Here is a 12,554-nt window from a genome sequence, read left to right as displayed (position 1 = left end):
GGCTTACTCCTTCAACCACTACTGACTGTTGTCTCCCACTTAGAAAACTGAGAATCCATCTGTTGGTTCTACCTTCGATCCCGTATTGCCTTAGTTTATGGATCAGAAGTGAATGGCTTACTTTGTCCAAAGCCTTAGAGAAGTCCATAATTAAGCAATCTGTTTGCTTTCCTTCATCTACGTTTTGTGTTATATCATCTATGAGCTCGATGAGTTGAGTTTCACGTGCCTTTTTTTGCGGAACCCATGCTGCATAGGATGTAGGTTATTATGTTTGTCTGAGTGGGACATGATGTTGCTGGTAATTATGTGTTCCATGATTTTGCAGGATTAACAAGTTAAAGATACTGGACGGTAGTTTTCTGCTTTGTACATTTGCCCTTTTTTGAAGATAGGACAGACGTTGGCCAATTTCCAGTCTATTGGTAATTCTGCAGATTCATATGACTTTTGAAAGACGATACTGAATATTGGTTGCATTTTCGTTGGCTAGTTCGTTCAGAGCCCTAGATGTAATTTGGTCGGGACCAGCTGCCTTATGTGGATTTAGATGTTTTAGTATTTTCATTATTCCATTATATGTGATGTTAACTTCTGGCATAGATTTTTATTTGAAGATCCACATTTATCTTGGAATTCCTGTTTTTCAGAAAAAGCAGACTGGAACTGTTGGTTAAGTATGTTGGCTCTATCCAAAGTAGACCATCTTTTTTTCAGTCGCGAGACTTCATTTCCGTCACTTCTTTTGTGCTTTATGAATGTCCAGAATCTCTTCATATAGCCACGTTTTCGGTGGTGTTATCTTCTGGTGGTGTTACAATAGATTCCACATACTTCCAGTATGACCTCCTCAGGCCTTGTTGTACCTGGCGCTTGATTGTTTTGTATATCGCAGAGTCTTTTTTGTCATTAGATTTCTTCTTTTTCTTATACAGTCGATCTCTCTTTCGGATGAGTCGTTTGAGATCTCTGGATATCCATGGTGGGCTGTCCTTGATTCTTGCCTGTTTGTGCGGGATATTCAAATTGACGCTTTTCTCCAAAATTGTTTTAAATTCTATCCATATGCATGTCGTTGATGTTACTATTGCTGGTTGTCATTATCACAATTTCTTTTTTAATATTATTTATATACTCCCTTATCTTATCCCAAAGTGCTTTGCTGTATAAAGGAATCTTTCTTGCTGCTTGCTTTTTTCCTGAAGGAATGACACTTATTTCGGCAAAGACGATGTCATGATCAGATACCCCTGGAAGTGTTTCCACCCTTGTAAAACTATTAGGATCATTTGTTATTAGCAAGTCAAGTGTTTTTGTCTGCCTTGTTGGTTCTTCAACAAACTGTGAAAGACCATTATCATCCAGTATTTCTCCGAATCTTTGATGTATTCCAACATGGTGTGTGTTTTCTTTTGAACAATTTGCTTTCCAGTCCCATCCAGGAATGTTGAAATCGCCAGCTGAAACAATGAAGCAGTTCTTTATACTTGCTGTTTGGTCGATGCTTCATTTGTTTTCAAATAGCCATGTTCATTTGCTGTTTTTGGGTAGTAAAACGATGATATATACATATTTATCTAATCACTAACATGTACATGTATACTATGGAAATATTCATGTCAATTTACCATGACTGAGGGGATAAGCCAAATAAACTGCATGGAAATAAGATGTGTCAATACTAATATATCTGCATACCAAATATCATTGACTTACCGCTAATGGTTCCCCTTGAACTGACCTAATCACAAACTAATACGTGTTAACTAAGCAAAAGTGCCAATGTAATTAAACTATGCATGAGGAGGCGGGGCCAAATAATATCTATTGGAATGAGATGTGCCAATGCTAATACAACTGCATGTTAAATATCACTGATGTACTACTAGTGGTTAACCATAAAACAGACCTAATCACAACTAATACAAAAAACCAGCCATTCACTTAAAAAAGAACCCGCTTTAATAAATAAATCAAAGCTATTTGCATTACGGTGTAAATTCAAGTACAGACTAATATGAAGTTAAAATATGTGTCGGTTTGAATAAAGTGAGGAGCTTGAATATTTATGAATTATCAAATAAGTGAGGAGCTTGAATATTTATAAATTATCAAATAAGTGTTAATTTTAAGAATATTCTACCTCTTTGTTTGATGATGGCTTATATTGCTTTGCATTTCGAAATGCGCGCGTGGTTCACAAAATGAGCACCTGTAAATTTCTATCACTGGTTAAGCTAGGTCATATTTTGGCAAAGATATAAGTTGTTAAATTCTAAGCTTACAAAATAATGGCTGAAATTTCCTTATGTAAAGCTATATTTTTAAATAGTTGATTTTCCCAATTTTTATTCTTTGATCGTTCCTCATGTAGATTAATCCGGCAGTTTAATCTGTTACCATCATCCCATTACACTCTTAAAGTGTCTGTCTTCATTCAGCAAAACTAATGTAGTTCTGTTATTATCGAAATTGATTGACATACATTTGGTATTAATTCTTCCTTTGAATTTTTCACATATTGGTCATCTTGTGACTTTTAAACAAATGTATTTACTATCGTAGAAAGTCGTAGAGTCACTTAAAATAATAATACTCTTTGGTATGGTTTTTTCAGCAAGTTGATGAAAGTTTATATGCTATATTCATCATAATATTTGATTTTTTTTAAGTATAAAAATATTATAAATAGTTTTACTTCGTCCAGGTTTTGACTATCTCTAAAATATGTTCATGTTCGTCCTGATTATTCGTGAATTATCAGCCACTGAACGTTTAGCAAACATCTATCATCAAAGTGTGTGTTCATTTAGTTCAGTACAGCCTAGTCTGCAGTACTTCTGTGTTGACTTGAATTATCATTGATATGGTTATAACTATAAATTATCTGTTAACAAACCTTTGAATTTTTCGAAATACTAAAGATCTTCTACCCCAGAAATTATCATAGATTACCTTAGCTGTATTTGGCAAAAAATTTCGGAACTTTTGGTCCTCAATGCCCTTCAACTTCGCACTTCATTTGGCGTGTTTACCTTTTTTTGTTCGAGCGTCACTGATGAGTCTTTTGTCCGGTGTACCAAATTTTAATCCTGATATCTATTATGAGTTTATTTACTACACATATTTCACATTCCAGACATTTAACGATTTTTATTACTATAGTTTGAACTCACATGTTCAGAAGGCAATGCTCTCAGTATACATTTCTGATTGGTAAGATAAGATGATTAATGTAACACTAGGCATGCCTTATCAGTGATACTGATATTTATGTTATGTATTATTTGTCAGGATATGAAATCTCAACTTTAACTTTTCTAAACAAAAATAAAATATCTAATAAAGAATTTTTAATGAAAGTTATAACCTAAAAAGAGTGCCAAGAGATTTTTTTCAATCAGCTGGTCATTTTATTCGAGTTATCGGGTAAAAAAGAGACTGCGTCGGTCCATGGCAGTATTATATTGATAATATTTCCATGAACGGACAAACAAAGACGTGCATTATGTTGTGTGGGATCTCTTAAAACGCTTAGAAAATAATAGTATTAGTTAAAGGGGCATTAGCTACGAGATGAATGTGAAATAATGAAATAATAATACGCTTTTAGCAGCCAGTTTGGTTCAATTTTGACAAAATAAGCTTAGAAACATCATTATTTACTTGCAAGTGAATAATTCGACCTCATTGAAACCGTATTTACGTGAACTCCAATTTAACTTCTTAGCTGGAGATGGGTTACGCATGCACTAGGCGTGTTTAGCTATTAAAAGGAAAAGAATGTCGACATTGAAAATGAAACTAGGTTCAACAATTTCGTAGACTAATTCGATCCACAAAAATTTATTCTTATACAGATAAAAACGATGATTAACATATTTGTTTAACCTATGATATGAAATCAAACAGACCTACACAAATCCAATTGAACGTTTTCGCTATCTATTTATATCTATATTTATCTTTACATTGGGTTATATGACCGTCGGCAGTCTTCGGAGGTCGCTTCGATGGTTAATTAGATGGCTTCTAGACTGAAATACACACGAAATGCTGATAGATACATACTATCGAGTCCGTGCATTGTAAATTGTTCATTTAAGACTTGTTATAATTTGGATATACGTTTTAGTATGATATAAATCCAATATGAGAATTTGAGTCGAATATGTGAACATGAATTTGACAGCTAATGCCACTTTTATAATGCCATTCCATATTCCTAAACAGAAAAGGAAAATGCCATTTCATTATCATAACTTAAAAGGATATATTTATAGAATATGATTTATTTTTAAACAAAATATGCAACCATGACAGATTTTAAAAGGTTTTCTTTGCCACATGGCATGTCATCTAGAAAATGATTTAAATATTAAAACAAAATAAAACAAAATGTAAAAAACAAAAAAGAAAGATTTTGCAAAGCCAAATTTCAACTTATAAACAGACCATGCTTTCAAAGACTAACATATTAATCTTTATAACGGATTAAGATTATAAACAGCAGAAGCAGTGACCATGTGCAAGGTACACATATAAGTGTTTTTAGGCAACAGAACAATAATATTGTTAATAACTCACTTTGAAGTCTGGATTAAATTTTTTTTTAAAGAGACGGAAGATACCAAAAGGACATTCAAAATTCATAAGTCAAGAGAAACTGTCAACGCCATGACAAAAAAAGAAAGCAATCCGGCTTCCTCAACCAATAATGGCCGCCACGAAATAGCCAACCTAGTGGCGCTACTTACATAACAGACATACTAATAACGTATTTGGAATGGGCGATGGAACAGTTGAGTTTTTTCACTTGATTTTTTTTCTGGTCAAAGGGAGATAATCATGTTAGAATCATATCCAGTTGCCCTTGCAAATGCATTACATATATGCAAGGTATGATATCGAAAGTCAAGACGACTCTATCAAGTTGTGAATCCAGTCAAGATTTACTTAATTAAGGTGGCTCGGGTGTCTTCTTCCATCTTGGATTTTGAAGTAGCAGATAACGTTGGTCTAGATATTTGATGAAATGTGCATATTTTGAGAGTAGTATATAATTTATGTAAAAGACTTTTGATGTCAATATAGAGCATTGTGTGTTTTATCATAATTACAGCTGTAACTTCTCAAAAACACCTTTTTTGTGTTTGATTAGATTTTTTTCAACTTTGCCAAATAATTGGAGATAACTCAGATAAAGTAATTTTTATAATAGAAAGTGTTGTGAATTTACCTATTTTGATATGTAGCAAGAAAACAAGTTCGGTGACCCCATTTTTTCTTTTTCTTATATGAAAGCATGTTATAACAGCTATCTTCTCACATTTTATCTTAAAGTTCTATCAAGTAGTTTTCTTTTTATCACACAAAATTTGATTTTCCATGCATAATCTATACAAAATCTGACAATTTTGCACGACCTGTAGCGTGAAAAAAAGTCCGGTGGCCCATACTTTTTATTATATTTTTGAAAAAAGCATGATAACAACTTCATTTTGACAAATTATCAAAAAATTCTATCAATTTTAATTAAGACGCCCCAGCCACCTTAATTCAATATCTAATATTTTCTATTATTATAGTGATGAAAGTGACGATTTTTCTATTTTCAAAAACATTAGTCCCGAATAGATTTTGAATTTAAAATGTACATAGAAAAGGCATGAAACCGGAAATTATGAATGCAAGCAATTATTTCGAAAGCAGGTGATGTTAATTTCATAAAAAGAAAATTCCACGGGAAACTGTGATACTGGGAAAATGTATCCAACGGTATCTAATCCTACAGGAACAGATGCCTAAATGGAAAGCAATTCCCGTTATATACACGTTGTACCTTCAGAGTGACATATATATAAAATATGAAGAGAAAGATATATGTATATATACATGTGTTTGATTTTATCTTCATGTGAATAAAAGTAACAGTATTAAAAATGTCAACAAATACATTTCAAGTACTAGAAGCAAGCAATTTAAAAAGTAAAGAATTCTTGTAAAATGTTTTGTTAACATTGAAGATATTGGCCGACTTCCAAATTTAATATAAAAAACACTTAACACTAGATCAATTATCAATTTTAAAATTACTTGTTAAATATGAAAGAAATTTAAACCTTTTTATCAACATCTATATATTTTGTCTCAAATATACTTCGTGTTTAAATTAAAGGAACAAGATGGCTGAATCAACTTACACATGCCAAGCTCAAGATGTTATACGATGCATGCACTGCGATCGGGCAGAGGCGGAGTATAGGTGTGTTCCATGTGGGGATCGCATGTGCCAAAATTGCAGAAGATCGCACAATCAAGATGCTTACTTTGCCAGCCATGAAATTGTTTTGATTCGTGAAAGTTCGTCCTTGGATCAAAAATGTCAACATCATCCTTCATTCCGTATTGAAAATGGATGTGATGATTGTAAAGTTCCAATTTGTGCAGAGTGTAAAATCAAAACACACAGAAATCACAAATATATTAGCAATGATGAACTTTTTGAGGAAACAAAGAAATTTATACTAAAAAACGTAAAGAAAATGAAAGAAAAGGAAAGGAAGGTTGAATCTTTTCTTACTAATACAAATCAAGACCAATCAAAGATATATGATGATGTGAGAAAAGCTATGAAAAAACAAGTGGAACTGTGCAAAAAGAATGCCGATGCCCTTTTGCAAGAGAATTTGAAAAAACTCAACGAAATGGAAAAGACCGATGCATCTCAAGTAGAAGAGTATGATAAAATGTTAAAAGAGAAATTGAATGAGTTGAAAGTAAACATTGAGACTTCCGAAGTAGCATTAGAGAAAAGTACTCCATTGGATCTTATATTGTTCTGCAAGTATGGTTTACAAATTTCAGACACTAAAATTAAAGACACTTTCAACTTCACCAATCCTTCATTTAAGGAGGGTGACGTTACACTTACTGAGAAGATGTTTGGAACTTTAACCCCCTCGAAAGTTGAATGGAAACCATTTAATAAAGGACGCAAATGTCAAACGACAACATTAATGCAAAGACCTAAAACAGCACCAGTAAAACAACGCAAAAAAGAAAATCTTGAAGACAGTTCTTTCTTGCGACAATCACTTGACATTGCTACAACTCCAAGGTCACAGAAAGGTTTTAAGGAATTACCTGGCTGTATTGCAGAGTTTGACAGCCCATATTCCGTTATTTCACATATCCTACTGTGGACAAGATCAAGTTTATGTAAGTGGTAATGGTAAGAATATCACACTGCTTGATATTAGAGGAAAGAAACTTAAAACAATCAACACCTCCCGGGAAGTGCTAGGTTTTACAGTAGCTTATAATCAGATCCTAATTTATTCAGACGGAAACGCTGGAGTTGTAGAAGTTGCGATTGACAAATCAAGGAAAACTATATTCACATATCCTGGGGCGGACCCATGGGACATTTGCTGTTCGAAATCTGGTAATTTTCTTGTATGTCTAATTCCGTATTCAAGTCTTGATACAACGGAGGACAAATGTGGACTAGTTGTAGAGTTTGATAGAACTGGTACTATAAAAAGAGAGATAAACTATGATAGACAAAAAAATCCAATTTATCGCGAACCAAAGTTTGTTTGCGAAAATACAAATAAAGACGTTTGTGTTTCAGACTGTTCTGTACGAAAAGTGATAGTTGTTAATGCATTCGGTATAGTTCGCTTCAGGTATGGAGGTCAATTAGATTTGAAGACCTGTTCACCGTTCAGTCCACGTGGTATTGATACAGACTGTCGAGGAAATATTCTCGTTGCCGACAAAGACAATAACTTCATCCACCTTTTAAATCAAGAAGGACATTTTATAGCATACATTTTGACAGTGGTTGATGGAATAACGAAACCGTGGTCAATTTGTGTCGACCCTGACGACAGAATATGGGTGGCAGAGGAAAATGATACTCCACAAGAAGTTCGAACGAAAGCAAAAGTCAAAGTGTTCAATGATCTGAGACTTTAATGCATAATAAATTTAAGGTTATCTTTTTGACCTGAGAATCAGATAAAACGTTTTTCTACAACTAGAGAACATGCTATTTTCAATTATGAAGACTGTTAAAATATAGTTTGAAAACATGCAAATAGTCAGTTTTGTTCTCCAAAAAAACATGCATATGACAAAGAAAACAATTATAGTATCATGAACTCCCAACGGAGTGAGCCCAAGTGCGTCGACAAGGTAAATAAATTCCAAAGTTTCTGTAAACCTGCATCATCATGCTTGTTAAGATACACATTTAAAAATCAATATCAATAAATTAGAAGTAGAATACTAGTGTATAAGTCAATCTGTCGAGATGAATCGTGACAATCAATTAATTCGTGGTGGCAACAGGTGGCAACTGAACCACTTGTCCAGTGACGGTTTAAGTCCATTGTCTTTTTCTTACATCATAACCCTTTGAAGCAATTTTTGGTTACGACTTCTAATGATACAACCATACAGAGAACATACTATGGCATATAGTACCAATACAGAATTACTGTATGTTAATTTTCATAAAATGAAAACTGAAATCCTCATGTTTGTAAGATTGATCTTTTTTTAGTTAAAACGCTTGTTATATAAAATTCAATTGTAATACATGAATTTGATCCAAGATCGTTGTAATTTGATAATATAACAGGATAAAATACCGATCTTATCAGTCTCAAAGTATTAAAATATTTCAAGGTATAATTATCCTGGTATCCTGGTATAATATTACAATGAATTTAAATACTTGTGTTTATTGCGCAGTACAGTATAGTATATGAATTGTGTAGCAATGTAAACTCTGTCTACATATAATTATAAAGCTCTAGTAAACATAGTTGTCATTACGGCAAAAATATAAATGTATATAATTTTGAGCAATATTGCATTATTTTTAAACTAAAATGTAACAAAACATATTTATGTTAACAGACAGTGATAATATAAGAATACAACCTTAAAATGTGAAAAACTATATTTTATTATGTATACAAATGTGTGCATATACGAAACGTCTTGTATCGATGTCAGGCCTCTTAATAAATTTAAACCGAAATATATCAGTGTCTGTGTGTGGTATCATGCGCGAGAGTCATGTCAAACTGCTGATTAAAAACTGGGCCAATACTCTGGCTATTTATTGAAGGTAGGACCCTGTGACATTTTAAATATTGTTTGTATTTCCGAGAGGAAATTTTATTTCATATATACATTGTAGTATTCGTTCCTATGAAGGGAGGAAGGAAACTTGCATTCTGCATAGCTAACATGCCATTGAAACATACTTTTTCAAATGTGCAAAAATCGATTTTAATGACACAGCAAGTTTTGAATCTCGACTCAAAACATCTAGTATATTCTTCTTATTTCAATCAAACCCTTAGTTACATTTGTTAGTCGCAAGTTAAAAAGAGTTGTGACTTGATTGTACAATTAATTTGGTTTAATGCAAATATCGCATTCATATTTACGTGGTTCTTATTATCTTTTTTTTTGTGCGTCTATGATTATATTTGTGCTCTTGTGTTTAAGTTGTTTTATACTACATGCTTTTAAAACCAGACTTTTTGCTGGCTATCAAATGAAGATTCAAGTCGGTATAAAGTTTAACAATTTAATAAACGATCTTACAAGAATATAAAAGATGTAACAATGTTGAGTCCGGTGTTTACTGTTGGAGAAGCTTTCAAAAACTGAATATGAATTATTAGGAAGCATATACACGGCTGTCATTCGGTATATCGAGAAAAAAGATCGTGAAATAATAACGGTGGCAAAGTATTGCGATTGGATCGTGAACGATCTGGTATAGGATCGTGAAGGAAATCTTATCGAGAAGACAAATGCATCGTCAGTTAATAATCTGATTTAATCAATTATAATGACAAATATTGGAAAAATAAAACTGTCTGTCAAAATGGTTCAACTGTGTGATCAGTATCCGAGAAAGTCAAGGTTTAAAAGTACACTGTTTTTACAAAACTACAAAAGGCAGATTGCTCATCTTTCAAAGAAATAAAAATGTAAACAAACATGATTTTTTTTCTAATTTTTAATGCATAAATTACTTTTCTCTTAAAAATATCGTTCAATATTACTGTTTAAAATAGTTCTTAGAGTTATTTTGTTTTAGTTTAATCAGAAACTTTGCAAACAATGATAATATTTGCATAAATTTGTAAAAATTTGATATTTTGGATCGTGAAAGATCGGGTACCGCATTTTAATGATCGTGAAAAGGATCGTGAAGGATCTGTTGCCGCTTATTCGTTATTGCAAAAATCCAAGAAAACAATCAAATTTTTCTTTAAACACATGATAATTTATATTTGTAATTAGTATAACAAAAGATGAGATTTGCATGACTTATTCCGCTTCACTTTTGTTTGTGAATAGGGCTATGATGGTTTAATGCCATTGGATCAGATTATTTGATAATACCACACCGACTAGTTTTCTTATAACAATATAAGTCCGTCTGTCCGTCCTGCATAAGTTTTATGTCGCTTGAAAAATAAAGATGGTCTCATCTGATTTCCATTAATTTTTATGCACAGTCATATCAATAAATTGAAGATCCTTGTTGATTTTTGGTAAAAATAGAAAAATATTGGGTTAAATCTGGCTTTCATGCTAGCTAATACGCCCACTTGTATGACAGTTATTTAATGTTCTGTTAAATTGGCAAATTAGGTAAGCAACCCAAACAGACATAATTAGTTAAGGTGGCCATCACTGGGATCCAGCTGCCAAAAACTGTGTAAACATACATCACAGACATACAACACAACTGAATTAAACGTTCAAACACATTTACAATCAAATCTAACAAAGACGTCAACAAGAAACTTTTTGTAGTCAGTATAGTAAAGCATAGTTACGGAGCCCCTAAAGTGTCATTTACATATAAATATTTTCGTTTGCCTGAAATTTAATCTGGTGCGCACCAGTTTCAAAAATTGTGGGCACGACTTGCAAACTGGTGCGCATGACTTTTAAACTGGCTCGCACTACTTTCAAAATGGTGCGTACGACTCAAAAATGGTGCGCACGATTTTCAAAAATGGTGTACACGACTTTCATAAATGGTGCGCACGACTTGTAATTAAGATTGACATCTGCAATCAAAAGATTGGCGGGGCTTCAGCTTGTATACATTATACTTAAATGTTATTGGATGTAAAGTATAATGCAGAGTATAATGTATACAAGCTGAAGCCCCGCCGATCTATTGATTGCAGATGTCAATCTTAATTACAATGCTTGAGCAAACATTTATACAAACAAAGCAAGCAAGCCAATCAAACCTTTAAACTACAAGCATTAGGAAAAAAAATAGCTCTAAATATACGCTGCAATTCTATCTTACGACTTCTTTGGACTTCTATGATAAATACTGTGTCTGGTCTTTTCTGTTTACTTATTTATGGAGTAACTGTACATCGCATAAATTCATGTGAAACGTTTTATACCAACTGTCCCTAGTATAGATAAATACATCTTCTTTCTTTAAATTCTTTAAAGAAGCTTGTATTCTTATGGAACCTACCGTATTTTACAGTTCGTGACAAATTCATGTAGACAAAAGCGTTGAAAATAATATATGATGGGAGGGGAGTAGTAAGTGGCTATGACTTTATAAAAATAAGAAGATGTGGTATGATTGCCAATGAGACAACTCTCCACAAGAGACCAAAAATGTTTAACGTAGAAATTAACAACTATAGGTCATCGTACGGCCTTAAACAATGAGCAAAATCTAAACCGCCTAGTAAGCTAAATAAGGCCTCCAAATGACAAATGTCAAACAATTCAAACGAGAAAACTGACGGCCTGATGTATGTACAAAACAATAAACGACAACCACTGAATTAGAATTACAGGCTACTGACTTGGGACAGACACATGTGCAGAATACGGTGGGGTTAAACATGTTTGCTTATCCCCCCCCCCCCCCCCCCCCCCCCCCCCCGTCCTTACATGGGACAATGATGTAACAGTACAACCTAAGAACAACCTACACATAACCAGTTAAAAAGGACTTAACTCATCGGATTAAAAAGTCAGATATTAAAACAAATGAAAAACTATATCCTATATCGTATAAAAGATAGACAGAAAGCATTATATTCAAACAAACTACTCGAAAAAGAGCTAATCTTGTATTCAAATACAATACTGGTAGCCCTTTAAAACTGTAAGACTATATGACTTATTGTATGGAATATGTATAATTTTTTTTATCATTCTTGGCTATTCCTATGTTACACATACAGTCATGTTATATTGAATACATGGTGAGGTTGTATTGATTATAAGAATGTTTGCGTATACAAAATATTCATTAGAAAATGTGATGTACAATGCACCAAAGTATACGGAAGAAAAGGGTTCTTTTAAAAAAAAATCATGTTTTTGAAACAGAGTTTTTAAATGGTAAAATATACAGAATGTCCCATCTTCTTTTTGACGTTTATGATTAGTTCGCTCGCTTTAGCTAAAAGCGTTAAATTATATAAAGTTCATATGCAATAGAACCTTAATTCAGTATAGAA

The 12,554-nt window shown here is 32.9% G+C and overlaps 1 protein-coding gene across 1 annotated transcript; it reads left to right on the top strand.

Moving 5' to 3' along the window:
• The first annotated feature begins 6,177 nt into the window (after positions 1–6,177).
• Positions 6,178–7,357, top strand: LOC127737842 (tripartite motif-containing protein 42-like). Its single transcript, XM_052248785.1, has one exon. The coding sequence runs from the start codon at positions 6,186–6,188 to the stop codon at positions 7,230–7,232; it is 1,047 nt and encodes a 348-aa protein (XP_052104745.1). The 5' UTR covers positions 6,178–6,185; the 3' UTR covers positions 7,233–7,357.
• The last annotated feature ends 5,197 nt before the right edge of the window (positions 7,358–12,554 follow it).

Source organism: Mytilus californianus, unplaced genomic scaffold (genome assembly GCF_021869535.1).
Source record: "Mytilus californianus isolate M0D057914Y unplaced genomic scaffold, xbMytCali1.0.p SCAF_4, whole genome shotgun sequence".
Taxonomy (NCBI): domain Eukaryota; kingdom Metazoa; phylum Mollusca; class Bivalvia; order Mytilida; family Mytilidae; genus Mytilus; species Mytilus californianus.
The sequence above is the reverse complement of the archived record's forward strand: the minus strand, read 5'-3'. Positions and strand labels throughout refer to the sequence as shown.